The sequence below is a fragment of the Pseudophryne corroboree genome, chromosome 6 (genome assembly GCF_028390025.1).
Source record: "Pseudophryne corroboree isolate aPseCor3 chromosome 6, aPseCor3.hap2, whole genome shotgun sequence".
NCBI lineage: Eukaryota > Metazoa > Chordata > Amphibia > Anura > Myobatrachidae > Pseudophryne > Pseudophryne corroboree.
Window position 1 is genome coordinate 252,902,003 of NC_086449.1, and position 27,987 is coordinate 252,929,989.

At 47.6% G+C, this 27,987-nt stretch overlaps 1 protein-coding gene across 26 annotated transcripts in view; it reads left to right on the forward strand.

Moving 5' to 3' along the window:
- Window positions 1-27,987, forward strand: part of PPIP5K1 (diphosphoinositol pentakisphosphate kinase 1) — a 281,975-nt gene that overhangs the window by 152,512 nt on the left and 101,476 nt on the right. For 19 of the 26 annotated variants that reach the window (XM_063925882.1, XM_063925883.1, XM_063925886.1 and 16 more), the window contains 3 exons: window positions 1,453-1,569; window positions 2,137-2,301; window positions 13,460-13,609. In XM_063925882.1, the coding sequence (XP_063781952.1) occupies window positions 1,453-1,569; window positions 2,137-2,301; window positions 13,460-13,609 (432 nt within the window). The remainder of the gene's footprint in view (window positions 1-1,452; window positions 1,570-2,136; window positions 2,302-13,459; window positions 13,610-27,987) is intronic. The other 7 variants (XM_063925892.1, XM_063925901.1, XM_063925904.1 and 4 more) reach the window with 1 other exon arrangement.

A 27,987-nucleotide genomic window follows, 5' to 3' on the forward strand; every position in this document is an offset into this window, starting at 1 on the left:
AAGTGCTTCCTCTGCTCTTTTTGACTCAGTGTCTACTTGCCATGACCAAAGCCAAAGTACTCTTCTGGCTGCAATAGTTGTTGCTAAGATCCTCGAATTAACTTGTCCGATATCTCTAGCCGCTTCTCTTGGGTATATAGCGGATTCCTTAATATGTTCCGCTAGGATCACTACTTCTTCTAACGGAACTCCCTCCTGTAGGTCCTTTATCAATTTAGTGGCCCAATACTCCACTGCCTGGTTCACCCAGGAACTTACCAAGGTTGGTCTAAGTGATACACCTGCGGTCTTTTCTGCAGGCTTTGGGTCTTGACGACGAACAAAGACTGGTTGCTTGCCGCGACCTATACCTCACTCCCCTAAAACGTTGAGTGGAACGAAAGGACCGTAAGGAAGTCCCAGTGTAAGAGCGCTTAGGTGGAGATGGAAGGGTTGGTAAGAAGGTAGATTTACCACCCATAGCCTGAGAAATTAACGAGTCTAGTTCTTTTCCAAAGAGCATGTCACCTGTAAACGGAAGTGCTTCCTCTGCTCTTTTTGACTCAGTGTCTACTTGCCATGACCAAAGCCAAAGTACTCTTCTGGCTGCAATAGTTGTTGCTAAGATCCTCGAATTAACTTGTCCGATATCTCTAGCCGCTTCTCTTGGGTATATAGCGGATTCCTTAATATGTTCCGCTAGGATCACTACTTCTTCTAACGGAACTCCCTCCTGTAGGTCCTTTATCAATTTAGTGGCCCAATACTCCACTGCCTGGTTCACCCAGGAACTTACCAAGGTTGGTCTAAGTGATACACCTGCGGCCTATTAGATGGACTTCAACATGGTGTCCAGCTTCCAGTCAGATGGGTCTTTCAACTAAGTTGCTCCCGGGACTGGTATTTCTGTCTTCTTGGACAACCTGGATAGAGAGGAATCCACTCGAGGTGACTTCTCCCATTTTTCCATCATAGTCGATGGAAACGGATAAATACTTAGGAATCTTTTGGGCATCCGAAACCGCTTGTCCGGGTTTTTCCAAGCCTCCGTCAGCTGATCATCCAGTTTCTTTGAAAACGGATTAAGTAACCGTTGAACGCTGTTTTCTTCCAAATAACGCCGTATCTAGTAAATCCGGTGTTGTTGTTTCGGAAATATTAAAACTTGTGCCAGTGTCCCCTATGGCTTCCGAAAAAGGAATTTATCGGTAAGTGCCAAAATCTTCCTACCTCATTAATTGTTGTGCAAAGGAAATGGCTTAGAAGAGGATATACAGTATATATAGATATATATGCATGCATTAGGGCATCATGGATTGTGGAATTGTTAGCAATCTTGCCTCACAGCACTGAGATCATGGGTTTGATTCCCACCATGGTCCTAACTGTGTGGAGTTTTTTTATGTTCTCCCCGTGGATGATCTTACTTCTGTAAGTGAATCACTCTAGTTTCCGCTACTTGTGTAATTTCAGGACCCATCCTCTGAAGAGAGATTTCATGTAGAGCTTCACTTCAGTCCAGGAGTCAAGGGCTGTGAGGAAGATGAAAAAGCCCCTATGGGATTTGGATTTCGTCCAGCGTCGGCAGAAGTAAGAGTGACTTCTGTTTTCCAGACTTACAAGAATTATCTTCCTTGAACTATACATGAGTGCATTCTGTTGCGTGGGAACCGCAGCTCGGTACCCATACTCTGATTCAATACTGTCAGGTTATAATGTGCTCTACATTAGGTTTTGTTCCATTGTTTTAAATGAAGTATGCAGTATTTCTTATGACTAAAAATATATAGTGCATCTCTCATTATGCTGTACTGTAAATTTTATATATTTTTGCTCTCTCCTCTTATCATAGTTTGCTTTGCTAGCATCTTTTATGTTGCAGATATGCTCCTCTGAATGGGTATACACTATTGGAAACACATACATTATATATTTTATTGTAACTCAACGCACAGATATACAAGTGTCATATATCCTATATATCAGCAGTCTCCTTGAGCTTCCTACTCGCATTGGGTTGCAACTGAGACACATTTTTTGCAAAAAAAAAAAAAAAAGACACCCGGCGCTAGAAGCTTCTCTCTTGACCTGGCTTGCCAAGAGGGCTGTTTGGAGTGACTGCATCTGTATAATGGTTTGTGTTCTACTCTTATGTAGAATGAAGATAAGAAGACAGATCAGGGGAGCCTAGAGGACTTATCTAAGGTGAAAGGCACAGACGATGTGGATAGGTTCATCTTGATGTCACCACTTCCGTCAGAGCTGATTAGCATCAATAGGAAATCGCCCCTTACCCGTGCTAGAAAAACTGGGTCAATGGAGGTAATACTCACATGTTTTGTATAATGTTAACATTGGTCTTTATTGGTATAGAGCAGGCATTCCCAACCACGGTCCTCAAGGCACACCAACAGTGCAGGTTTTAGTGATATCCAGGCTTCAGCACAGGTGACTTAATGAGTAGCTCAGTTATTTTGATTTAACCATCTGTGCTGCAGCCTGGATATCACTAAAACCTGCACTGTAGGTGTGCCTTGAGAACCGTGGTTGGGAATACCTGGTATAGAATATACAAATATGGTAATGAAAAGTAACCTTACAGCAGTATACTCCATCATACTATAGTTCTTCCATTATTAAAATTGACACATTTTGAAGGTATTTATAAATGCTCTGGAGAAAAACCTAGAACAACATGGAAAGGTGGATATTTGATTGTTACAATCTTTATACTACATTTTTGGACCTGTTGTATAGCACAAAAAATGGTCGACACTTTTTTTCCCGGAGGAGGGGACGTGGGTAGTTTTTTCATCAAAGACAGCCATTTGTAAAAACGCGTCCCCTCGCGGGCTCGTGTCAGGCACGGTGTTTCGCTCCACTCCGCTCGCCACAAGGTTACTAAAGGTTCTGATTTGTGGCATGGATCGTCAAGGATGGAAAAAGTAAAAAAAATATGGGGGGGGGGGGGAGGGGAGTGTCGACCATATAAACCTGTTGACCTTTTGAACCTGTCGATCTATGCCAGTGTTGACCTTTCAAACATCGACCATTTGTCCATGTCAACCTAATGACTGTCGAGCTAATGTATGTCGACATATAGTCCGGATCCTGTGTGAGAAGTCTTATGTTCTGTAGCGCTATTGCCTATTCACAAATTATACACAAAATATATTTTTTCTTCTTCAGGGTCCATTGTCTCCACAGGGTTAATTCTGAACCTTGGGCCTTGGGTATGATGCTGGTGGAGACCAGGATCGACACCGAACAATAAGCTTGTGAGCCTCCCAGGATGCACTGGGCTACTCCCCCTTCATACCCCGCCCCCATGCTCAGGCACTTCAGTTTTTTTTCGGTGTCAGCATGGAGCTGGACACATTGAACAGAGGGCTGCAGCTGCAGCCTAAGCTTCTATTTATTTGTACATTTTTCTGAGTTTTAATGAGTTTTATAATGAGATGACAGATGCTAACAGTACATAGGACGCCAGAGCTGTCTCTCCAACACCCCCCACCGGCCCGACACCACGAGTGGGTAGGTGATTTCGGCAGGGGCTCCCACGACTACATCAAACAGATGGGGGACAGGTAAGGTGGGTTCCTGCTTGTGGGACCCGTGATCTGCGCAGTGCTTGTGCTGCTTTCTTGGGAGATCGGGCGCGGCTGCTGGCATGCTCCCAGTGAATTAGGTGTACTCGCGGCCGCACTTAACCACCAGGGCACACATGTGGGGACACTTTAATAGGCCAGGAGAACCAGTGGTGATTGCCAGCACAGGGGAGGTCAGCGCTTCCCCAGCGGCCCCTCACCATAAAAGCTCAGAGCACCATTCCACTGTGGTCTTTCCGTCCTGGGCTACTCTTCCCTCCTCCTTCCTCATCTTCCCTCCTCCTTCCTCATTAGAGATGCTCTGCAGGTCTCCAGAGGCGGTGGGCTGTGTCTCCCTGTATACCTCTCCTCCATTACAGGTTGTACAAAATGCTGAATCCTACCAGCCATATATATAATCGCTGAGTAGTTGATACCAGTGTCCATTGCAGTTAAAATAGTTTTCTGCCATGTGTGTGACTTTTGCTAGTGTTGCTACTTGATTTCTCTTTATTTCAACTGTACATTGATATTTTTTTTCTCTGTGCTTGTTGTTTTTTGTTAATAGATCTTAAATACTAGTGCGTATTTGGTTATATTTGCCACACTTTACTAAATATTGTACTTGTGTGCGCTCATGGTCACATACTGTGCCTGTTACACGCTGTAATTACCACATTTTGGGGGACATTCAGAGTTGATCGCTCGCTGCCGTTTTTTGCAGCGCAGCGAACAGGTTACTACTGCGCATGCGTATGCACCGCAATGCGCACGCGCGTCGTACGGGTACAAAGCGGATCGTTGCTGGGCGATTGATTTAACAAAGAATCCATTCACACAGCCGATCGCAAGGAGATTGACAGGAAGAGGGCGTTTATGGGTGTCAACTGACCGTTTTCAGGGAGTGTTTGGAAAAACGCAGGCATGTCCAGGCATTTGCAGGGCGGGTGTCTGACGTCAATTCCGGGACCGGACAGGCTGAAGTGATTGCAAGGGCTGAGTAAGTCCAGAGCTACTCAGAAACTGCAAAAAACTTTTACGTCCCGCTCGGCTGCACACGCGTTCGCACACTTGCAAAGCGAAAATACACCCCCGTGGGCGGCGACTATGCGTTTGCACGGCTGCTAAAAGTAGCTAGCAGCGATCAACTGGGAATGACACCCTTTGTATGTTCACTTCTTGCTGTTACCATGTCTAACAAAAGCAAGACAAAACAGGCAGGGGCACCCACTTTGGTAGCATGGAATGCCTGTCACACTGAGGTTCTACCTCCGGATTTATCACAGGATGGTCTATGCCAGTGCTGTTTAGTGCTTCCCAGCACCTCAGCCCCACCAGTTATTGTACAAAAGCCCCCATGGACTTCATTTACAACGTTGCTGGCTAAAATTGCCGACCATATAGCTATCCCACCTGTGGTCCCCACTATGGGTATACCCCAGCCAGTACAGCCCACACTGGCTCCCCCAGGGACTGGTCCACAACCAGTGCAGCACACAATGGCTCCCCCTGTAGCAGTTCCACAGCAACTGCAACCTCCAGTGGCTCCCTCTATGGGTTTTTACCAGTTATTACAACCTGTTTATCAGGCCATAGCAGCCCCACCCATCCATCCCCAGTGGTTGGATTCATTCTCTACATTTGTGCAGAGTCTAGCTGCTTCATCTGCTGCTTTTCAAAGCATGATACATGGGCAAAGGCACACTGCTTGCACCTACTGTTGCTAAATGCACTATACCTTCCTCACAATCCACACCACACTCGGATTCAGAGGAATCATCAGTACTTGATGATATGGCTGAGGTTTCTGATGCAGAATATCACTCGGGATGAGGAGGCCCCATCTAAATTTAATGTGGCAGCATTAATCAGAGTGGTCAAATTCTCTCTTCAGCTTGAGAATGCTAAACCGGCCACTACCACTAAAGACCCGCTATGCAAGCGGTAGGAAGTTGTCCTAGCTGAGTTTCACATAAGTTAGAACTGAGACGTGGAAAACACCTACTTACAAATTCACGGTACCTAAGAGGCTCAGCTCCTTTTACCCGTTACCCACAGAGGATTGTGTGGGAAAACCCACCTATTGTGACATACTTACTCAAAAGTTCCATCCTACCTACTGCGTCCTCACTTAAGGAGCTGCCAGATAGACAACTGGATGCGTGTATCAAGTCACTGTACTCCCTTACAGAAGATACTTCCAGGCCAGCTACGGCCACACCGTGGGTCGCTAAGGCCAGAGAAACATGGACCGTTGACCTAGATCGCAGTTTTACATCTGATCTGTCCACAGCTCAGTTATACATTAATGCCAACATCAGGGATGCGGCCTATTACATTGGCGAAACTGCTTTTGACGTTGCACTGTTATCCTCTAAGAATTCCGCTGAATCCATTGCAGCTCGCCGCTCATGTAAGGCGGATACGAATGTCAAGAAAGCCCTCAGGCAGGCCGGCAGGTTCTCCTTTGGTCCAACACTGGACAAGATTGTCGAGAAACTAGTGACATCTAAGATGGCTTATTTGCCTTCAGCTTCCTCAGAAAGACCTTAGACTTCGTTCTTTTGGACTTTTCGTTCACAAGGCAGACCAAAGGGTCAGTCCTTCCAACGCTCAGATTGCGCAGGCAAGGCCTCCAAACCCAGGGCCAAGCAAGCTTGTGCCACCAGACGTCCTCCTTTCTAAACTAAGGATAAACCCTCAACCTGACTGGATGGGCCTCCCCCTGGGGGGCCCAGGGTGGGAGGCCGGCTTCTTCAGTTTGCCCAGGCATGGAGACTTATCAAAGCAGACTCCTGGGTCCAAGAAGTGGTCTCTTACGGGTACGCTTTCTCATTCCTGAAGCGTCCCCCCAGACAGTACTTCCGTACCATTCCGTGACAGGACCCTGGCAAAGCACAGGCATTGCAAGAAGTAATTCTTTCCTTACTGCACTCTGGAGTGGTCATCCCTGTGTTACGACATCAACAGGGTCAAGGGTTCTATTCTACTCTATTTCTGGTTCAGAAACCAAGTGGGTCCTACCGCCCCATTCTGAATCTCAAGCTGCTGAACAGATATCTAAATACCCAAGTTCCGTATGGAAACTCTCTGCTCCGTTGTCCTAGCAGTGCTAGCTGGGGATTATATAGTCGGGATCAGTACGAGATACCGCCGGACGGGATCCCGGCGGTCGGAATACCGACACCGGGATCCCGACCGGCACAATCCCGACAGGGTGCGAGCGCAACGCAGCCCCTTGCGGGCTCGCCACGCTGTGGGCACGGTGCCTCGCTACGCTTGGCACACTCATTTATTCTCCCTCTATGGGTGTCGTGGACACCCACAGAGGGAGAATATGTCGGGATTGTGCCGGTCGGGATCCCGGTGTCTGTATTCCGACCACCAGGATCCCGTCCGGCGGGATCTTGACCACATCCCATATAGTCTCCCTAGATCCAGGATGCGTACCTGCATGTGCCTATAGCACCCTGTCACCAACAGTTTCTTAGGTTTACTGTTCTCCAACAGCATTCCAGTTTCAGGCACTAACTTTTGGACTGTCCACAGCTCCCAGGGTGTTCACCAAAATCATGGCGGTGATGGCGGCCCATCTCCGAGGGCAAGGAATTCGACTCCTCCCTTACTTGGATGATCTCCTTCTCCTGGCACAATCTCCGGAATTATTGAATAGTGATCTCCAACTGACGTTGTCCTTTCTCCAGGCCCACGGTTGGATAATCAACTAGGCCAAGTCCTCACTCACCCCTTCTCAGAGTATGCTCCACCTCTGGGCTTTACTGGTTGCCAGCCTACAACGCATCTTCCTACCTCAGGGAAAGACTGCAACATTACAGTTGCGCATTCACAACCTGCTTCACAGCCCCTGGGTTTCTATACATGCGGCCATGCAGACCCTGGGTTTAATGGTATCGGTGTTCAACATGGTAGAATATGCTCAATTTCACTCCAGGGCCCTACAACGCCTGATACTGGCCATATGGGATGGCCTGCCAACACACCTCAAATCTCAGACCCTAATTCTGACGCAGGAGGTTTGTCAGTCCCTTGCATGTTGGCTTCATGCCCAACCTGGACAAGGGCTGACTTTTCTAGATTCCACACTGGGCACTTCTCACCCTGGAAACCAGTCTCAGAAGGTTGGGGAGCAGTCACGGGCAGTTACTCCTTTCATGGCCGTTGATTGCCAGCAGAAAGAACTCCCGATCAGTCTACTAGAGCTCCAGGCAGTTTACAGGGCTCTTCAAATGGCTCAAGACCTCCTTTACGGTTCACCATTGCAAGTCTAGTTGGACAACGCCATGGCAGTGGCCTACAAAAATCGGCAAGGTGGCACCCGAAGTGCGACAGCCATGCAGGAAGTGCTTCGGATTCTCGCCTAGGCAGAAATCCATCTTCCAGCTATCTCGGCCATCGTCATTTCAGGAGTCCTCAACAGGGAGGCAGACTTTCTCAGTCGCTAGGATCTTCATGCCGGTAAGTGGTCTCTCCACCCAGATGTCTTTCAAATCCTGGGACGCAAATTGGGGTTGCTAGACGTGGATCTCATGTCCTCCAGGCAAAACCACAAGGTTCCCGTGTACGGGGTCAGGACAAGATCCAGAAACGAGCTTCGTGGACAGTCTTGCAGTTCCATGGAACTTCCCTCTGGCATATCTCTTCCCTCCAGTATGTCTCCTTCCCAGAGTACTGCGCAAATTCAAGGAGGAAGGCGGCAAGCTCATCCTGGTAGCTCCAGCATGGCCCAGATGCCATTGGTTCTTGGGTCTGAGGGATCTCTGCATTGAAGAGCCCTTCCATCTACCTTTTTGGCCAGACCTGCTCTCTTAGGGGCCATGTCTACATCCAGACCTTCCACGTCTGTCTTTGACGTCGTGGCTCTTGAGACTTCCCTCCTAAGGGGGATAAAGGCTTCTCCTGGGCGGTAATTCAGACTATAGTTCAGGTTTGAAAACCAGCCTCAGCCAGCTGATATTACCGCATATGAGGGGTCATTCCGACCCAATCGCATGCTGCACTTCTTCGCAGTCGTGCGATCGGGTCAGAACTGCGCATGCATGGCGGCCGCATTGCGCAGGCGGCCAGCAATGCCTCCAATGAAGAAAGCGGTCGCAGCGGCGACCGCAAGAAGATTAACAGGATGAAGGCGGATCCGGGCGTCAACTCAGTTTTCAGGGCGTGGAGATCCGAACGCAGGCGTGTTGAGGCGTTTGCAGGGCGGATGTCTGACATCAATTCCGGGACCTGCAACGCTGAAGTGATCGCACAGGATGAGTAACTCTTACCCTAGGCTAGTTCTGCACAAAACTTTTTTTGCATAGCAGGGCTGCACAAGCATTCGCAGCCTTGCTATGCAAAAATCCACTCCCCCATAGGCGGCGTCTAGTTGATCGCACGGGCAACATAAAGTTGCTACGTGCGATCAACTCGGAATGACCCCCATTGTACCCAGTGGTATGCTCATTGTCACTGCGATCCTTAAGTTCTTAGGATCCCCCGGCTGTTGGCCTTCTTACAGGTGGGCCTAGCCGTGGACCTTCGCCTGGCTACTCTGAAGGTCCAGGTCTTGGCCTTATCAATTTGGTTCCAGAAGAGACTGGCTCCATTACCAGATGTACATACCTTCCTGCAAGGAGTACTCGGAACAACCTCCATTTGTTCCCCTGATTGCTCTATGGGATTTGTCTTTGGTTCTTCAGGCCTTATCAAGGCCCCCATTCGAACCCTTGGAGACGGTAGACCTCAAGTGGTTAACTGAGAAGACCCTCTTTCTTCTGGCAATCACCTGAGCACGTAGGGTCTCAGACTTGGGAGCTCTCTCATATCGCTCACCATTCTTTTTTTTCCAGGACCGAGCGGATCTTAGAACGAGAAAAGGATACCTACCTAAGGTAGTATCTAAGTTCCATATTAACGAACCCGTTGTGGTACCGGCCTTTCAGGAACCTGGCCTCTCACAAGAGGAAGTATCGTTGGATGTGATCCATGCTTTCCGGATCTACGTAGACCGTACTGGTTCCTTTAGGAAGACCGATTCTTTATTCTGTATAGATTCCACAAGCGGGGCTGGCCAGCCACTAAACAAACTATTTCACAGGCGTATACACAAGCGGATCTGCCTGTTTCAAGTACAGTCTCTGCTCACTCTACACGCTTTGTGGATTCTTCATGGGCAGTCCGCCGTGGCGCATCTGCCGAACAACTCTGCAAGGCAGCTATTTGGTATACTGCCCATATACGTTTCTTAGGTTCTATGCCTTTGATAAGTTTAACTCTAAGGATGCAACCTTTTGCCGCAAAGTCCTCCTTTCAACTTAGGACCGTTCCCTCCCTATTATAAGTGCTTTGTAACTTCTCAAGGTTAAGAATTAACCTTGTGGAGACCATGGACCCTGACGAAGAAAAGAGTTATGGTAAAACTTACCTTTATTAACTCTTTCTTCAGGTCCATGGGATCCACAGGGCGCCCACCCTGACGCATCTAGCTTCAATTGGTTACTTTTCCAGTCACCAGTTCCCTTCTTCTCTACGTGAGAGTGTGTTTCCTGTGTGTATCATCCTTCCTTCTCTCTATTCACTGTAGCTCCTGCTTTGGGCTTGTTACTAAAATGGAGTTGCCTGAGCATGGGGGTGGGGTATGAAGGGGGAGTAGCCCAGTACATCGTGGGAGGCTCACAAGCTTATTGTTCGGTGTCAGTCCTGGTCTCCACCAGCATCATACCCAAGGTTAAGAATTAACCCTGTGGATCCCATGGACTTCTTCATGGGAGTAACATCTTAAAGGATTAGAGGCTAAAACTGGGAAATGATGAGAAGGGAGAACAGCAGATGTTAGTAATTGAGCCCATACATCTACGATGGATTGTCCCAATTTCCCGGTTCTGCTGGGGCTGGGGAATCGGGGAAATCCAACATATTGGATTTCCCTGATTTGCTGACTTTAACCACATATTGATTGGGATCGGCAAATTGGGGATTTTGAAACATGCAGGATTCCCCCGACGTATTGCCAATCATAGTTGTCCGCCGATCGGCATCAGCGAATCACCTTCTGATGTATAAGAGACCTTCCAATAACCTTTCCTATTGTGAGATACAACAACTGCAGTATCCCTTTTCTGCTTGCTGTATCTACATGATTGGCTCTTGACCTCTCTTGAGTAAACCCTATGCCTTTATGGGTTTTGTCTACTGCCCTGTTCTTGTCTCACTGGTAAATAGTCACCTGTATTAATCTTCCTCTGACCAAGATAAGATGGTCTGATACCAGACACAGTGATAGATGTTATGGGGAAGAGGCCCTAGACATCTAGTACTGAGAGGTGCTACCTTGCTGAGACCTGTAGTGCCACACACAGAGACTGAGTGCAGGTGTACTATTCAAACATTACTAATTAAAATAATACAGGTTGAGTCTCCCTTATCCAAAATGCTTGGGACCAGAGGTATTTTGGATATGGGATTTTTCCGTATTTTGGAATAATTGCATACCATAATGAGATATCATGGTGATTGGACCTAAATCTAAGCACAGAATGCATTTATGTTTCATATACACCTTACACACACAGCCAGAAGGTCGTTTTAGCCAATATTTTTTATAACTTTGTGCATTAAACAAAGTGTGTCTACATTCACACAATTCATTTATGTTTCATATACACCTTATACACACAGCCTGAAGGTCATTAATACAATATTATTAATAACTTTGTGTATTAAACAAAGTTTGTGTACATTGAGCCATCAGAAAACAAAGGTTTCACTATCTCACTCTCACTCAAAAAAGTCCGTATTTCGGAATATTCCGTATTTCGGAATATTTGGATATGGGATACTCAACCTGTAATACATTTTGCAATAAATTTTGCAATATGAATGCTCTCTGCATAATCCTTGCCAAAATTACGATCTTAACCTCCACTTCACGGTAACTTCATAGTTTGGGTAAGTCCCTAACATTCTAAGGGTTCAAGTCTAGGGTGTAGGACACCACCAAAAACAGCCCAGCCAGAACCATCCCCAGGCATTACACTAGTGTGGAAAGTGGAGCGTGTGAGAAAGTTGGATAGATAAGAGCAAATACTGCATGTGTCCGTATCACAGGGGTGAAAATTGTTACATACAGTATATTAAAAACAAACGTAATGCCGCCCGAGTTCAGCGGCCATGCGGGATGCCGGCTGAACTCTGACCTTTTTTTAAAGGGGCAATCACTTACAAGGCAGAACCATGCCTTGTAAGTGATTGTCACTTTAAAAAAAAGTCCCAGTTCGGCCAGCATCCCGCACGGCCACCGAACTTGGGGCGGCATTACGTCCCGCCCTAAAAGTGCTAGAGAGTGCTAAAGTCTTACATTGTGATACCCTGGAGCAAACAAGTCAAAGCAATTCAAGGGTACCCATGCCTCAAAACTAACCCCACAACTGACATATTATATAAACTTTTAGGTCTTACCTTCATTGTGCCTTATTTTAAATGTGCAATCAGATAATGCTAGGTTCCCTACTAAAGACCAATCAGTCACAAGTATATTCTGTGGGCTGCCGTGAGCGCTGATTGAATAGCCCAGCAGATAAATTAGCCTGCGGTAATTAACTGCTGGCTGATTGAATCCAGCCCTAGATCAGCAGCAACTTTCTCCTAATCTCTCGTTCCAATTTTTCCAAAAACCCCTAAATGTTCATCCCTCTTCCATGAGTGCCCTGTATTTCCTATTTTCTGAAAACAAATTATACAAATTTTAAAATCATGCAAAAAAACAACAACTGGATATATTGGCTTTCATTTTTTTATTTTTTTTAATGCTACATTTTTAGTTATTGACCGTTGTAATCTTATAGGGAGCGTTTGATTCCTCGTACCAACGTTTCTTATTGAATATTCTTTATTTTGTCTGGTGCATTTGGTTAAAAAAAAATCCACTGAGACTGTGTTTCTTCTCATGGAATTGTATCTGTGTTTCAGCTTATTCTCTATTTATTGCTTACATTTTTGATGTAGAGGCACTCTGTAAAGTTCAGGGGGGGGCTCATTGTGATTCAGCAATGATGCAAATATGGTTTCTGAAGGTCCTATTTGCCAGAGTGAATGAAGCGAAAGGTTGTGCAGAGTCTGCAATTTATTGTGCAGCACAAAATGAAAAATCTTTCCGCATTAGAACGTTTACTGTTTATGCGATTATGGAGCCCACTTCTTTATTTCTCTGTCTTTCTGTGAAATATAACGTTCTGGGGTGTAAACAGGGCAGTGGCAAAGCGATCATAATGGGATCCACCCTGCGTTGTGAATGTCTTGTGAGCATAAATCAAAGGTTCCGTATGATTCTGAGTTGTGCATACAGGGAAGGGAAGCCTGTTTTACATATATCTTGCACCTAGCATGGGGCTGATGCAAGTGCAGCTACTAATAGTGACTGTTGTGTGGCCGGAGTAAATTCAGGGGGGCACAGCTTTCGGCTTGCGCGCACACACACACACACACACACACACACACACACACACACACACACAGTGGACACTCATACCATAACGTAGTAAAAGCGTTATCCGTGGCTGACAGAAACTCCAGTTTGTTTGCGTGTGACTTGGTGATCATTTGGGGAATTTTCTGTATAAATCCCATCAATTTAGGGAGCATTCCAGCTTCTCTATGCTTCTGATAAATGAAGACGTGTGCAAAGAAATGTATTTTAGCTAGAAAGATGACTTCAAGGTGTTCAGTCTTTGCGACTGCATCTGATCATAGACGAGTAAGTTGGTATTTCTGTGATAATGTGGGTTAATTGCTCAGGTGTAACAAACTTATAAAAGTATTTAGGCAGCTGGTTCAGCTTATTCTTTAAACCAGCTGCAAGTGGACTGAAACCTCCCTGTCCACGGATTTGATTTCAGGTGATGAACTCCAAAAACACAGGGAATTTGGACTTCATGCCCATTAAGGAGCGCCGGAGAAGAAGATCAGGAGAACCCCATCATGTCCCATGTACCACCACTCTACAGTCCAGAGCCATGTCCATCACTAGCCTGGCATCATGGCGACAGGTGTCTCTCTCTTCTTAGATTTTGTTTGCCACCTTACTTCTGCTGCCTTTGTTGCTGAATCTATCCGTTCCTCTAAGCCACTGAATTCTCTCCTTTGTTTCCTTTGACTGTTTAAAAACAATTTAGGGTGTGAACTGTAAGTAAAAATGACAGTTTTGCATGCAAATAGAAGAAGAAAATGTTTCTCTGTTTGATTGGTTTGCACCACTAGGCATAACCAGCATTAGCAGAGTTACATTCCATATCATATTTATGTCTAAACATGATAAAGGCAGTAACTTTTTGTAACATGTACAAACACTGTATGTACAATTCCTGTACCCTAATATAACATTGGATATTTGGAATAGTGGGGTAGATGTATTAACCTGTAGAAGGCATAAGGAAGTGATAAACCAGTGATAAAGCAGTGTTAAGTGCAAGGTGAGAATGCACCAGCCAATCAGCTCCTAACTGTTCATTTACATATGGGAGCTGAGTGGCTGGTGTGTTTATCACCTTGCATTTATCACTGGTTTATCACTTCCTTATGCCTTCTCCAGGTTAATACATCTGCCCCAATGTATTTTCTATCAACTTAAGGTTTCTATAGCCCGTTTTGGAGTCCATGTAGAGTTAGACAAAAGCGCATTTAGTTTTTTTTCTCTGACGTCCTAGTGGATGCTGGGGACTCCGTAAGGACCATGGGGAATAGCGGCTCCGCAGGAGACTGGGCACAGCTAAGAAAGATTTAGGACTACCTGGTGTGCACTGGCTCCTCCCACTATGACCCTCCTCCAGACTTCAGTTAGAATCCTGTGCCCGGCTGAGCTGGATGCACACTAGGGGCTCTCCTGAGCTCCTAGAGAGAAAGTATATTTTAGGTTTTTTATTTTACAGTGAGATCTGCTGGCAACAGACTCACTGCAGCGAGGGACTAAGGGGAGAAGAAGCGAACCTACCTAACTGGTGGTAGCTTGGGCTTCTTAGGCTACTGGACACCATTAGCTCCAGAGGGATCGACCGCATGGAACCGGCCATTGGTGTTCGGTCCCGGAGCCGCGCCGCCGGCCCCCTTACAGAGCCAGAAGCAAGAAGAATCCGGAAAATCGGCGGCAGAAGACATCAGTCTTCACCAAGGTAGCGCACAGCACTGCAGCTGTGCGCCATTGCTCCTCATACACACTTCACACTCCGGTCACTGAGGGTGCAGGGCGCTGGGGGGGGGCGCCCTGAGAAGCAATAAATACACCTTGGCTGGCAAATATATCACAATATATAGCCCCAGAGGCTATATATGTGATAAATACCCCTGCCAGAATCCATAAAAAAGCGGGAGAAAAGTCAGCCGAAAAAGGGGCGGAGCTATCTCCCTCAGCACACTGGCGCCATTTCTCCCTCACAGCTCCGCTGGAAGGAAGCTCCCTGGCTCTCCCCTGCAGTCTACACTACAGAAAAGGGTAAAAAAGAGAGGGGGGGCACTAAATTTAGGCGCAATATACATATAGCAGCTATAAGGGGATATAATTTAGTTAATCCCTGATTTATATAGCGCTCTGGTGTGTGCTGGCATACTCTCTCTCTGTCTCCCCAAAGGGCTTTGTGGGGTCCTGTCTTCTGTCAGAGCATTCCCTGTGTGTGTGCGGTGTGTCGGTACGGCTGTGTCGACATGTTTGATGAGGAGACTTATGTGGAGGAGGAGCAGGTGCCTATAAATGTGTTGTCACCCCCTGCGGGGCAGACACCGGAGTGGATGGACTTGTGGAAGGAATTACGCGAAAGTGTCGACTCCTTACATAAAAAATTTGACGACATGCCAAATGCGGGGCAGCCGGCTTCTCAGTCCGTGCCTGCCCAGACGTCTCAAAAGTCATCAGGGGCTCTAAAACGCCCGCTACCTCAGATGGCAGACACAGATGTCGACACGGATACTGATACCAGTGTCGACGACGAAGAGACTAATGTAATGTCCAATAGGGCCACTCGTTATATGATTGAGGCAATGAAAAATGTTTTACACATTTCTGAGGTGACCCCAGGTACCACAAAAAAGGGTATTATGTTTGGGGAGAAAAAACTACCAGTAGTTTTTCCCCCTTCTGAAGAATTGAATGAAGTGTGTGAACTAGCGTGGGCTTCCCCCGATAAAAAATTGGTAATTTCAAAAAAATTACTAATGGCGTACCCTTTCCCGCCAGAGGATAGGTCACGTTGGGAAACACCCCCTAGGGTGGATAAAGCACTTACGCGCTTATCAAAAAAGGTGGCACTGCCGTCCCAGGATACGGCCGCCCTAAAGGAACCTGCTGACAGAAAGCAGGAGGCTCTCCAGAAAGCTATATATACACACACTGGTATTATACTGAGACCAGCTATTGCCTCAGCATGGATGTGCAGTGCTGCAGCTGCATGGTCAGACTCCCTGTCAGAAAACATTAACACCCTAGACAGGGACACTATATTGCTAAACGTAGAACATATTAAAGACGCTGTCTTTTACATAAGAGATGCACAGAGGGATATTTGCCGGCTGGCATCAAAAATAAGTGCACTGTCCATTTGTGCCAGGAGAGGGTTATGGACCCGGCAGTGGACAGGTGATGCAGATTCTAAAAGGCACATGGAGGTTTTGCCTTATAAGGGTGAGGAGTTGTTCGGGGATGGTCTTTCAGACTTAGTGTCCACAGCAACAGCTGGGAAGTCAGCATTTTTGCCACATGTCCCCTCACAACCAAAGAGAGCACCGTATTATCAGGTGCAGTCCTTTCGCCCCCAAAAGAGCAGACGGGGTAGAGGCGCGTCCTTTCTGCCCAGAGGCAGAGGTAGGGGAAAAAAGCTGCAGCATACAGCCACTTCCCAGGAACAAAAGTCCTCCCCCGCTTCTTCTGCTAAGTCCGCCGCATGACGCTGGGGCTCAGCAGGCGGAGCCAGGTACGGTGGGGGGCCGTCTCAAAAACTTCAGCAATCAGTGGGCTCGCTCACAGGTAGATCCTTCAAGTGGTATCTCAGGGGTACAGGCTGGAATTCGAGACACCCCCCCCCCCCCCCCCCCCCGCCGTTTCCTCAAATCTGCCTTACCAACGACTCCTTCAGAAAGGGAGGCTGTGTTAGAGGAAATTCACAAGCTGTATTCCCAACAGGTGATAGTCAAGGTGCCCCTACTTCAACAAGGACGGGGTTACTATTCCACAATGTTTGTGGTACCGAAACCGGACGGTTCGGTGAGACCCATTTTAAATTTGAAATCCTTGAACACATATTTAAGAAAATTCAAGTTCAAGATGGAATCGCTCAGGGCGGTTATTGCAAGCCTGGAAGAGGGAGATTACATGGTATATCTGGACATCAAGGAGGCTTACCTGCATGTCCCCATTTACCATCCTCACCAGGAGTACCTCAGATTTGTGGTACAGATTTGTCATTACCAATTCCAGACGTTGCCGTTCGGCCTGTCCACGGCACCGAGGGTATTTACCAAGGTAATGGCCGAAATGATGATACTCCTTCGGAAAAAGGGAGTTTTAATTATCCCATACTTGGACGATCTCCTGATAAGGGCGAGGTCCAGAGAGCAGTTGTTGGTCGGCGTAGCATTATCTCTGGAGGTGCTACACCAGCACGGTTGGATTCTGAATATTCCAAAGTCTCAGCTGGTTCCGGCGACATGTCTACTGTTCCTGGGGATGATTCTGGACACAGTCCAGAAAAAAGTGTTTCTCCCAGAGGAGAAAGCCAAGGAGCTGTCGTCTCTAGTGAGAGGCCTCCTGAAACCAAAACAGGTGTCGGTGCATCATTGCACGCGAGTCCTGGGAAAGATGGTAGCTTCCTACGAAGCGATTCCATTCGGCAGGTTCCATGCCAGAACCTTTCAGTGGGACCTGTTGGACCAATGGTCCGGATCGCATCTTCAAATGCATCAGTTGATAACCCTGTCTCCAAGGACCAGGGTGTCTCTGCTTTGGTGGCTGCAGAGTGCTCATCTCAGAGAGGGTTGCAGATTCGGCATACAGGACTGGGTCCTGGTGACCACGGATGCCAGCCTTCGGGGCTGGGGTGCAGTCACACGGGGAAGAAACTTCCAAGGACTTTGGTCAAGTCAGGAGACTTCCCTACACATAAATGTTCTGGAACTGAGGGCCATTTACAATGCCCTAAGTCAAGCAAAGCCCCTGCTTCAAAACCAGCCGGTTCTGATCCAGTCAGACAACATCACGGCAGTCGCCCATGTAAATCGACAGGGCGGCACAAGAAGCAGGACGGCGATGGCAGAAGCCACAAGGATTCTCCGATGGGCGGAAAATCACGTGTTAGCACTGTCAGCAGTGTTCATTCCGGGAGTGGACAACTGGGAAGCAGACTTCCTCAGCAGGCACGACCTCCACCCGGGAGAGTGGGGACTTCATCCAGAAGTCTTCCAACTGATTGTAAACCGTTGGGAAAAGCCACAGGTGGACATGATGGCGTCCCGCTTAAACAAAAAGAACACCGGATCCTAAAAGAAAAGGGTATTCCGGAGGAAGTCATTCCTACGCTTATTAAAGCTAGAAAAGATGTAACCGTACAACATTATCACCGCATATGGCGAAAATATGTTGCGTGGTGTGAGGCCAGGAAGGCCCCAACGGAGGAATTCCAGCTAGGTCGATTTCTGCACTTCCTACAGTCAGGGGTGACTATGGGCCTAAAACTGGGTTCCATTAAGGTCCAGATTTCGGCTCTGTCGATTTTCTTCCAAAAAGAACTGGCTTCACTGCCTGAAGTTCAGACATTTGTCAAGGGAGTGCTGCATATTCAGCCTCCTTTTGTGCCTCCAGTGGCACCGTGGGACCTCAACGTGGTGTTGGGTTTCCTAAAGTCACATTGGTTTGAGCCACTCAAAACCGTGGATTTAAAATATCTCACGTGGAAAGTGGTCATGCTTTTGGCCTTGGCTTCGGCAAGGCGTGTGTCAGAATTGGCGGCTTTGTCATGTAAAAGCCCCTATTTGATTTTCCATATGGATAGGGCAGAATTGAGGACTCGTCCCCAGTTTCTTCCTAAGGTGGTATCAGCTTTTCACTTGAACCAACCTATCGTGGTGCCTGTGGCTACTAGGGACTTGGAGGACTCCAAGTTACTGGACGTAGTCAGGGCCTTGAAAATTTATGTTTCCAGGACGGCTGGAGTCAGGAAGACTGACTCGCTATTTATCCTGTATGCACCAAACAAGATGGGTGCTCCTGCTTCAAAGCAGACTATTGCTCGCTGGATTTGTAGCACAATTCAGCTTGCGCACTCTGTGGCTGGCCTGCCACAGCCTAAATCTGTAAAAGCCCATTCCACGAGGAAAGTGGGCTCTTCTTGGGCGGCTGCCCGAGGGGTCTCGGCTTTACAACTTTGCCGAGCTGCTACTTGGTCAGGGGCAAACACGTTTGCAAAATTCTACAAATTTGATACCCTGGCTGAGGAGGACCTTGAGTTCTCTCATTCGGTGCTGCAGAGTCATCCGCACTCTCCCGCCCGTTTGGGAGCTTTGGTATAATCCCCATGGTCCTTACGGAGTCCCCAGCATCCACTAGGACGTCCGAGAAAATAAGATTTTACTCACCGGTAAATCTATTTCTCGTAGTCCGTAGTGGATGCTGGGCGCCCATCCCAAGTGCGGACTGTCTGCATTACTTGTATATAGTTATTGTTAACTACAAGGGTTATTGTTGAGCCATCTTTTGAGAGGCTCAGTTGTGTTCATACGGTTAACTGGGTATATTATCACGAGTTATACGGTGTGATTGGTGTGGCTGGTATGAGTCTTACCCGGGATTCAAAATCCTTCCTTATTGTGTCAGCTCTTTCGGGCACAGTATCCTTACTGAAGTCTGGAGGAGGGTCATAGTGGGAGGAGCCAGTGCACACCAGGTAGTCCTAAATCTTTCTTAGCTGTGCCCAGTCTCCTGCGGAGCCGCTATTCCCCATTGTCCTTACGGAGTCCCCAGCATCCACTACGGACTACGAGAAATAGATTTACCGGTGAGTAAAATCTTATTATTTCCATACTGCTCATGCATAGTACAATTGAGTATGTCACTGTCTGGTTGTAGTCTGATACCTATAGCGCCTATGCTGAGAAAGTTGTAACGGAGAAGGAAAGGCTAGGGCTGAAATAGCCTCAATACTGTACAGTTGTGTTGGAGCTCATTACATAGTCTAGTCATCCACGGGGGGGGGGGGGGTTATCCTAGGTCCATATAGGCATCAACGTCTTTACTAAATAAAAACCCTTATCACTGACTTGCTCCTTACAGAGCCCTAACACTTCTATTTATGTATTGTCACTACACTGAAGAGATGTTTCTAGCGTTGCATACAACACACTAATAACGTAACTTACACAAGAGGAATATTTTGTTATGGCCGTAACTTGCACTTAAATTTGTGACCTAAATTGCATCCAACTGTATGAGCCCCTATGTTTGCAGTCCACTTCTCGGAATTGCATCACTAATGATGGCAGCTCTGTCCTGCTGGGTTTGATTACATCAGTTTGGCATCGATTTAAAGCAAAGTTTCTGCTACTTGTAAATGGTAGTATAGACTCCATGCTCACTCTACAGAAATGAGATCCTTTGATGTATGTTAGGCTGTGCTCTTTGATTTATAGATCACTGACAATACCTTGTGTACTGCTTTATTGATGTGTATTTGTCATCAAGTATTCAGTCTCTGCTAAGATGCGTCTGCCGTCAATATCATTCTATTGATAGCTTGGTCTCTTTTGAAGTTTCCTTTTGCAGATCTTTACCTTTTTTTGAGTGAATTTCTGGTTACGTGAAAAGAGCAGTTATGCAGTTATCTATATTAAACACTTAGCCTGTGAAGTTTACCTCGTTCAGGGAGTCTGATAGTGTGCCTCGGGGAATGCATGTTTGTATATACATGTATGTATGTATGTATGTATGTGTAATTGTGTGTGTGTGTGTGTGTGTGTGTGTGTGTGTGTGTGTATATCTGTCTGTCTTTTATCTTAAAAATTGTAAGTACTCCGCCCTAACTAGTCCACAAACTTGGGTGCCGCAGGAAAATAATGGAATAGTTGAAAACAAATGGCATGGCACTCCAGATAAATGCTTCAACAGATAAGTTGTTTTATTACCATTTAAGTATATACTGTATATACAATATATCTTAAAATTAAGAGAAGGAGATTGACCATGGTATAATATGTACAGCCATTCACTTCTTAAACAGGTGCCAAGGTACGGCATACTTAAAGTGAGAAGAAAGTGGGCTTAAGGCTGTGTACACACGGTGCAATGCGCCGTACAGCCCGACATTGACTATTCGACGGGGACGGAGCCCGGCCCTGCCGACACAGTCTATGTTGGTCTGCCTGCACAGTCTATTTTCTCTGACGTCCTAGTGGATGCTGGGACTCCGTCAGGACCATGGGGATTAGCGGCTCCGCAGGAGACAGGGCACAAAAATAAAGCTTTAGGATCAGGTGGTGTGCACTGGCTCCTCCCCCTATGACCCTCCTCCAAGCCTCAGTTAGGTTTTTGTGCCCGTCCGAGCAGGGTGCAATCTAGGTGGCTCTCCTAAAGAGCTGCTTAGAAAAAGTTTTTAGGTTTTTTATTTTCAGTGAGTCCTGCTGGCAACAGGCTCACTGCATCGAGGGACTTAGGGGAGAGAAGTCAACTCACCTGCGTGCAGGATGGATTGGCTTCTTAGGCTACTGGACACCATTAGCTCCAGAGGGATCGAACACAGGCCCAGCCATGGAGTCCGGTCCCGGAGCCGCGCCGCCGACCCCCCTTGCAGATGCCGAAGATGGAAGAGGTCCAGAAGCAGGCGGCAGAAGACTTTTCAGTCTTCCTGAGGTAGCGCACAGCACTGCAGCTGTGCGCCATTGTTGTCAGCACACTTCACACAGCGGTCACTGAGGGTGGAGGGCGCTGGGGGGGGCGCCCTGGGCAGCAATGTATAATACCTTTTTATGGCTAAAAATACATCACATATAGCCCTTGAGGCTATATGGATGTATTTAACCCCTGCCAGATCTCACAAACTCCGGAGAAGAGCCCGCCGAAATAGGGTGCGGGGCTTATTCTCCTCAGCACACAGCGCCATTTTCCTGCTCAGCTCCGCTGTGAGGAAGGCTCCCAGGACTCTCCCCTGCACTGCACTACAGAAACAGGGTAAAACAGAGAGGGGGGGCACTTTTTTTGGCGATATTACTATTTCTCTATCGTCCTTGTGGATGCTGGGGTTCCTGAAAGGACCATGGGGAATAGCGGCTCCGCAGGAGACAGGGCACAAAAAGTAAAGCTTTCCGATCAGGTGGTGTGCACTGGCTCCTCCCCCTATGACCCTCCTCCAGACTCCAGTTAGATTTTTGTGCCCGGCCGAGAAGGGTGCAATCTAGGTGGCTCTCCTAAAGAGCTGCTTAGAGAAAGTTTAGCTTAGGTTTTTTATTTTACAGTGAGTCCTGCTGGCAACAGGATCACTGCAACGAGGGACTTAGGGGAGAAGGAGTGAACTCACCTGCGTGCAGGATGGATTGGCTTCTTGGCTACTGGACATCAGCTCCAGAGGGACGATCACAGGTACAGCCTGGATGGTCACCGGAGCCGCGCCGCCGGCCCCCTTGCAGATGCTGAAGTAAGAAGAGGTCCAGAATCGGCGGCAGAAGACTCCTGCAGTCTTCTAAAGGTAGCGCACAGCACTGCAGCTGTGCGCCATTTTCCTCTCAGCACACTTCACACGGCAGTCACTGAGGGTGCAGGGCGCTGGGAGGGGGGCGCCCTGGGAGGCAAATGAAAACCTTTTTTGGCGAAAAATACCTCACATATAGCCCCCAGAGGCTATATGGAGATATTTAACCCCTGCCAAGATTCACTAAATAGCGGGAGACGAGCCCGCCGAAAAAGGGGCGGGGCCTATCTCCTCAGCACACAGCGCCATTTTCTCTCACAGAAAGCCTGGAGAGAAGGCTCCCAGGCTCTCCCCTGCACTGCACTACAGAAACAGGGTTAAAACAGAGAGGGGGGGTACTGATTTTGGCGATATTGAGATATATATAAAGATGCTATAAGGGAAAACACTTATATAAGGTTGTCCCTATATAATTATAGCGTTTTGGTGTGTGCTGGCAAACTCTCCCTCTGTCTCCCCAAAGGGCTAGTGTGGGTCCTGTCCTCTGTCAGAGCATTCCCGGTGTGTGTGCTGTGTGTCGGTACGTGTGTGTCGACATGTATGAGGACGATGTTGGTGAGGAGGCGGAGAAATTGCCTGTAATGGTGATGTCACTCTCTAGGGAGTCGACACCGGAATGGATGGCTTATTTAGGGAATTACGTGAGAATGTCAACACGCTGCAAGGTCGGTTGACGACGTGAGACGGCCGACAAACTATTAGTACCGGTCCAGGCGTCTCAGAAACACCGTCAGGGGCGTTAAAAACGCCCATTTACCTCAGTCGGTCGACACAGACACAGACACGGACACTGAATCCAGTGTCGACGGTGAATAAACAAACGTATTTCTCATTAGGGCCACACGTTAAGGGCAATGAAGGAGGTGTTGCATATTTCTGATACTACAAGTACCACAAAAAAGGGTATTATGTGGGAGTGAAAAAACTACCTGTAGTTTTTCCTGAATCAGATAAAATAAAATGAAGTGTGTGATGATGCGTGGGGTTACCCCGATAGCAAATATTGGCGTTATACCCTTTCCCGCCAGAAATTAGGGCGCGTTGGGAAACACCCCTTAGGGTGATAAGGCGCTCACACGCTTATCAAGTGGCGTTACCGTCTCCAGATACGGCCGCCCTCAAGGAGCCAGCTGATAGGAAGCTGGAAAGATATCCTAAAAAGTATATACACACATACGGTGGTTATACTGCGACCAGCGATCGCCATCAGCCTGGAGATGCAGTGCTGGGTTGGCTTGGTCGGATTCCCTGACTGAAAATATTTTATTCATATAGAGCATTTAATAGGATGCATTCTATATATATGTACGTGAGATGCACAGAGGGATATTTGCTCTCTGGCATCAAGATAAGTACGTTGTCCATATCACCCAGAAGATGTCATGGACACGACAGTGGTCAGGTGATACAGATCCCATACGGCACATGGAAGTATTGCCGTATAAAGGGAAGGAGTTAGTTGGGGTCGGTCCATCGGACCTGGGGACCACGGCAACAGCTGGGAAATCCAACCTTTTTACCCCAAGTTACATCTCAGCTGAAAAAGACACCGTCTTTTCAGCCTCAATCCTTCCTTTCCCATGAGGGCATGCAGGCAAAAGGCCAGTCATATCTGCCCAGACATAGAGGTAAGGGAAGTAGACTGCAGCAGGCAGCCCCTTCCCAGGAAAAGAAGCCCTCCACCGCGTCTGCCAAGTCCTCAGCATGACGCTGGGGCCGTGCAAGCGGACTCAAGGTGGGGGGGTAGTCTCAAGAGTCTCAGCGCGCAGTGGGATCACTCGCAGGTTGACCCCTAGATAGTACAAGTATTATCCCAGGGGTACAGATTGGAGAGTCGAGACATCTTCTCCTCGCAGGTTTCTGAAGTCTGCTTTACCAACGGCTCCCTCCGACAGGGAGGCAGCATTGGAAACAATTCACAAGCTGTATATTCAGCAGGTGATAATCAAAGTACCCCTCCTACAACAAGGAAAAGGGTATTATTTTTCCACACTATATTGTGGTACTGAAGCCAGACGGCTTGGTGAGACATAGTCTAAACTGAAATCTTTGAACACTTACATAAAAGGTTCAAATCGAGATGGAGTCACTCAGAGCAGTGATAGCGAACCGGAAAAAAGGGGACTATATGGTGTCCCTGGACATCAAGGATTACCTCCATGTCCAAATTTGCCCTTCTCAACAAGGGTACCTCTGGTTCGTGGTACAGAACTGTCAATATCAGTTTCAGACGATGCCGTTTGAATTATCCACGGCACCCCGGGCCTTTTACCAAGGTAATGGCCGAAAAGATGTTTCTTCAAAGAAAAAAGGCATCTAAATTATCCCTTACTTGGACGATATCCTGAAAAGGGCAAGTTCCAGAGAACAGTTGGAGGTCGGAAGAGCACTATCTAAAGTAGTTCTACGACAGCACGACTGGATTCTAAATATTCCAAGAATCGCAGCTGTTTTCCGACGATACGTCTGCTGTTCCTAGGAATGATTCTGGGCATAGTCCAGAAAAAGGTGTTCCTCCGGGAGGAAAAAGCCAAGGAGTTATTCGACCTAGTCAGAAACCTCCTAAAACCAGGCCAAGTATCAGTGCATCAATGCACAGGAGTCCTGGGAAAAATGGTGGCTTCTTACGAAGCGATTCCATTCGGCAGATCTCAGGGGATTTGCTGGACGAATGGTCCGGATCGCATTTTCAGATGCATCAGCGGATAATCCTGTCTCCAAGGACAAGGGTGTCTCTTCTGTGGGGGCTGCAGAGTGCTCATCTTTTAGAGGGCAGCACACTCAGCATTCAGGACTGTGTTCTGGGGACCACGGATACCAGCCTGAGAGGCTGGGGAGTAGTCACACAGGGAAAAAATTTCCAAGGAAGTGTGGTCAAGTCTGGAGACTTCTCTCCACATGAATATACTGGAGCTAAGGGCAATTTACAATGCTCTGAGCCTAGGAAGACTCCTGCTTCAAAGTCAACCGGTGCTGATCCAGTAGGACATCATCATGGCGGTCGCCCACGTTATCAGACGGGGCGACACAAGAAGCAGGAGGGCAATGACAGCAAGGATTCTTCGCTGGGCGGAAAATCATGTGATAACACTGTCAGCAGTGTTCATTCCGGGAGTGGGCAACTGGGAAGATTTCCTCAGCATAAATGAATTCCACCCGGAAAAGTGGAAACTTAATCTGGAAGTTTCCACATGATTGTAAACCGTTGGGAAAGACCAAAGGTGGTTATGATGGCGTCCCACCTGAAGCGCCAGGTCAAGAGACACTCAGGCAATAGCTGGGACGCTCTGGTAACACCGTCGGTGTACCAGTCGGTGTATGTGTTCCATCCTCTGCTTTTCATACCCAATGTATTGAAAATGATAGGAAGGAGAGGAGTAAGAACTATACTCGTGGCTCCGGTTTGGCCAAGAAGGACTTGGTTCCCGGAACTTCAAGAGATACTAAGAAGGGTCTTGATTCGGCAAGAACCGTGTCTGTTCCGGGACTTACCGCAGCTGCGTTGACGCCAAGGCGGGTGAACGCCGGATCCTAAGGGAAAGAGGCATTCCGGAAGAGGTCATCCCTACCCTGGTCAGAGCCAGGAAGGAGGTGACCGCACAACATTATCACCACTTAGGTGAAAATATGTGCCAGGGTGTGAGTCCAGGAAGGCTCCACGGAAGAATTTCAACTAGGTTAATTTCTACATTTCCTGCAAACAGGAGTGTCTATGGGTCTCAAATTGGGTCCATTAAGGTTCAAATTTCGGCCTGTTGATTTTCTTCCAGAAAGAAATTGGCTTCAGTTCCTGAAGTCCAGAAGTTGTTAAGGGAGTACTGCATATACAGCCCCTTTGATGTCTCCAGTGGCACTGGGCGATCTCAACGTAGTTTTGGGATTCCTAAAAAATCACATTGGTTTAAACAACTCAAATCTGTGGATTTGATATATCTCACATGGAAAATGACCATGCTGTTGGTCCTGGCCTCGGCCAGGCGAGTGTCAGAATTGGCGGCTTTATTTCACAAAGCCATATCTGATTGTCCATTCGGACAGAGCAAAGCTGCGGACTCGTCCCCAGTTTCTCTTTAAGGTGGTGTCAGCGTTTCACCTGAACCAGCTTATTGTGGTACCTGCGGCTACTAGGGACTTGGAGGACTCCAAGTTGCTGGATGTTATCAGGGCCCTGAAAATATAGTTTCCAGGTTGGCTGGAGTCAGGAAATCTGACTTGCTGTTTATCCTGTATGCACCCAACAATGCTGGGTGCTTCTGCTTCTAAGCAGTCGATTGCTCGTGGGATTGGTAGCACAATTCAACTTGCACATTCTGTGGCAGGCCTGCCACAGTCTAAATCTGTTAAGGCCCATTCCACAAGGAAGGTGGGCTCATCTTGGGCGGCTGCCCGAGGGGTCTCGGCATTACAACTTTGCCGAGCAGCTACGTGGTCGGGGGAGAACACGTTTGTAAAATTCTACAAATTTGATACCCTGGCAAAAGAGGACCTGGAGTTCTCTCATTCGGTGCTGCAGAGTCATCCGCACTCTCCCGCCCGTTTGGGAGCTTTGGTATAATCCCCATGGTCCTTTCAGGAACCCCAGCATCCACAAGGACGATAGAGAAAATAAGAATTTACTTACCGATAATTCTATTTCTCGGAGTCCGTAGTGGATGCTGGGCGCCCATCCCAAGTGCGGATTATCTGCAATACTTGTACATAGTTATTGCTAACTAAATCGGGTTATTGTTGTTGTGAGCCATCTTTTCAGAGGCTCCGCTGTTATCATACTGTTAACTGGGTTCAGATCACAGGTTGTACAGTGTGATTGGTGTGGCTGGTATGAGTCTTACCCGGGATTCAAAATTCCTCCCTTATTGTTTACGCTCGTCCGGGCACAGTACCTAACTGGAGTCTGGAGGAGGGTCATAGGGGGAGGAGCCAGTGCACACCACCTGATCGGAAAGCTTTACTTTTTGTGCCCTGTCTCCTGCGGAGCCGCTATTCCCCATGGTCCTTTCAGGAACCCCAGCATCCACTACGGACTCCGAGAAATAGAATTATCGGTAAGTAAATTCTTATTATTTAAGCTGCTATAAGGATACAACACTTATATAGGGTTGTTCCCATATATATTATAGCGCTTGGGTGTGTGCTGGCAAACTCTCCCTCTGTCTCCCCAAAGGGCTAGTGGGGTCCTGTCTTCAATAGAGCATTCCCTGTGTGTCTGCTGTGTGTCGGTACGTGTGTGTCGACATGTATGAGGACGATGTTGGTGTGGAGGCAGAGCAATTGCCGGTAATGGTGATGTCACCCCCCAGGGAGTCGACACCGGAATGGATGGCTTTGTTTATGGAATTACGTGATAATGTCAGCACATTACAAAAATCAGTTGACGACATGAGACGGCCGGCAAACCAGTTAGTACCTGCCCAGGCGTCTCAGACACCGTCAGGGGCTGTAAAACGCCCTTTACCTCAGTCGGTCGACACAGACCCAGACACGGACACTGAATCTAGTGTCGACGGTGAAGAAACAAACTTATTTTCCAGTAGGGCCACACGTTATATGATCACGGCAATGAAGGAGGCTTTGCATATCTCTGATACTACAAGTACCACAAAAAGGGGTATTATGTGGGGGGTGAAAAAACTACCTGTAGTTTTTCCTGAATCAGAGGAATTGAATGATGTATGTGATGAAGCGTGGGTTAACCCAGATAGAAAAGTGCT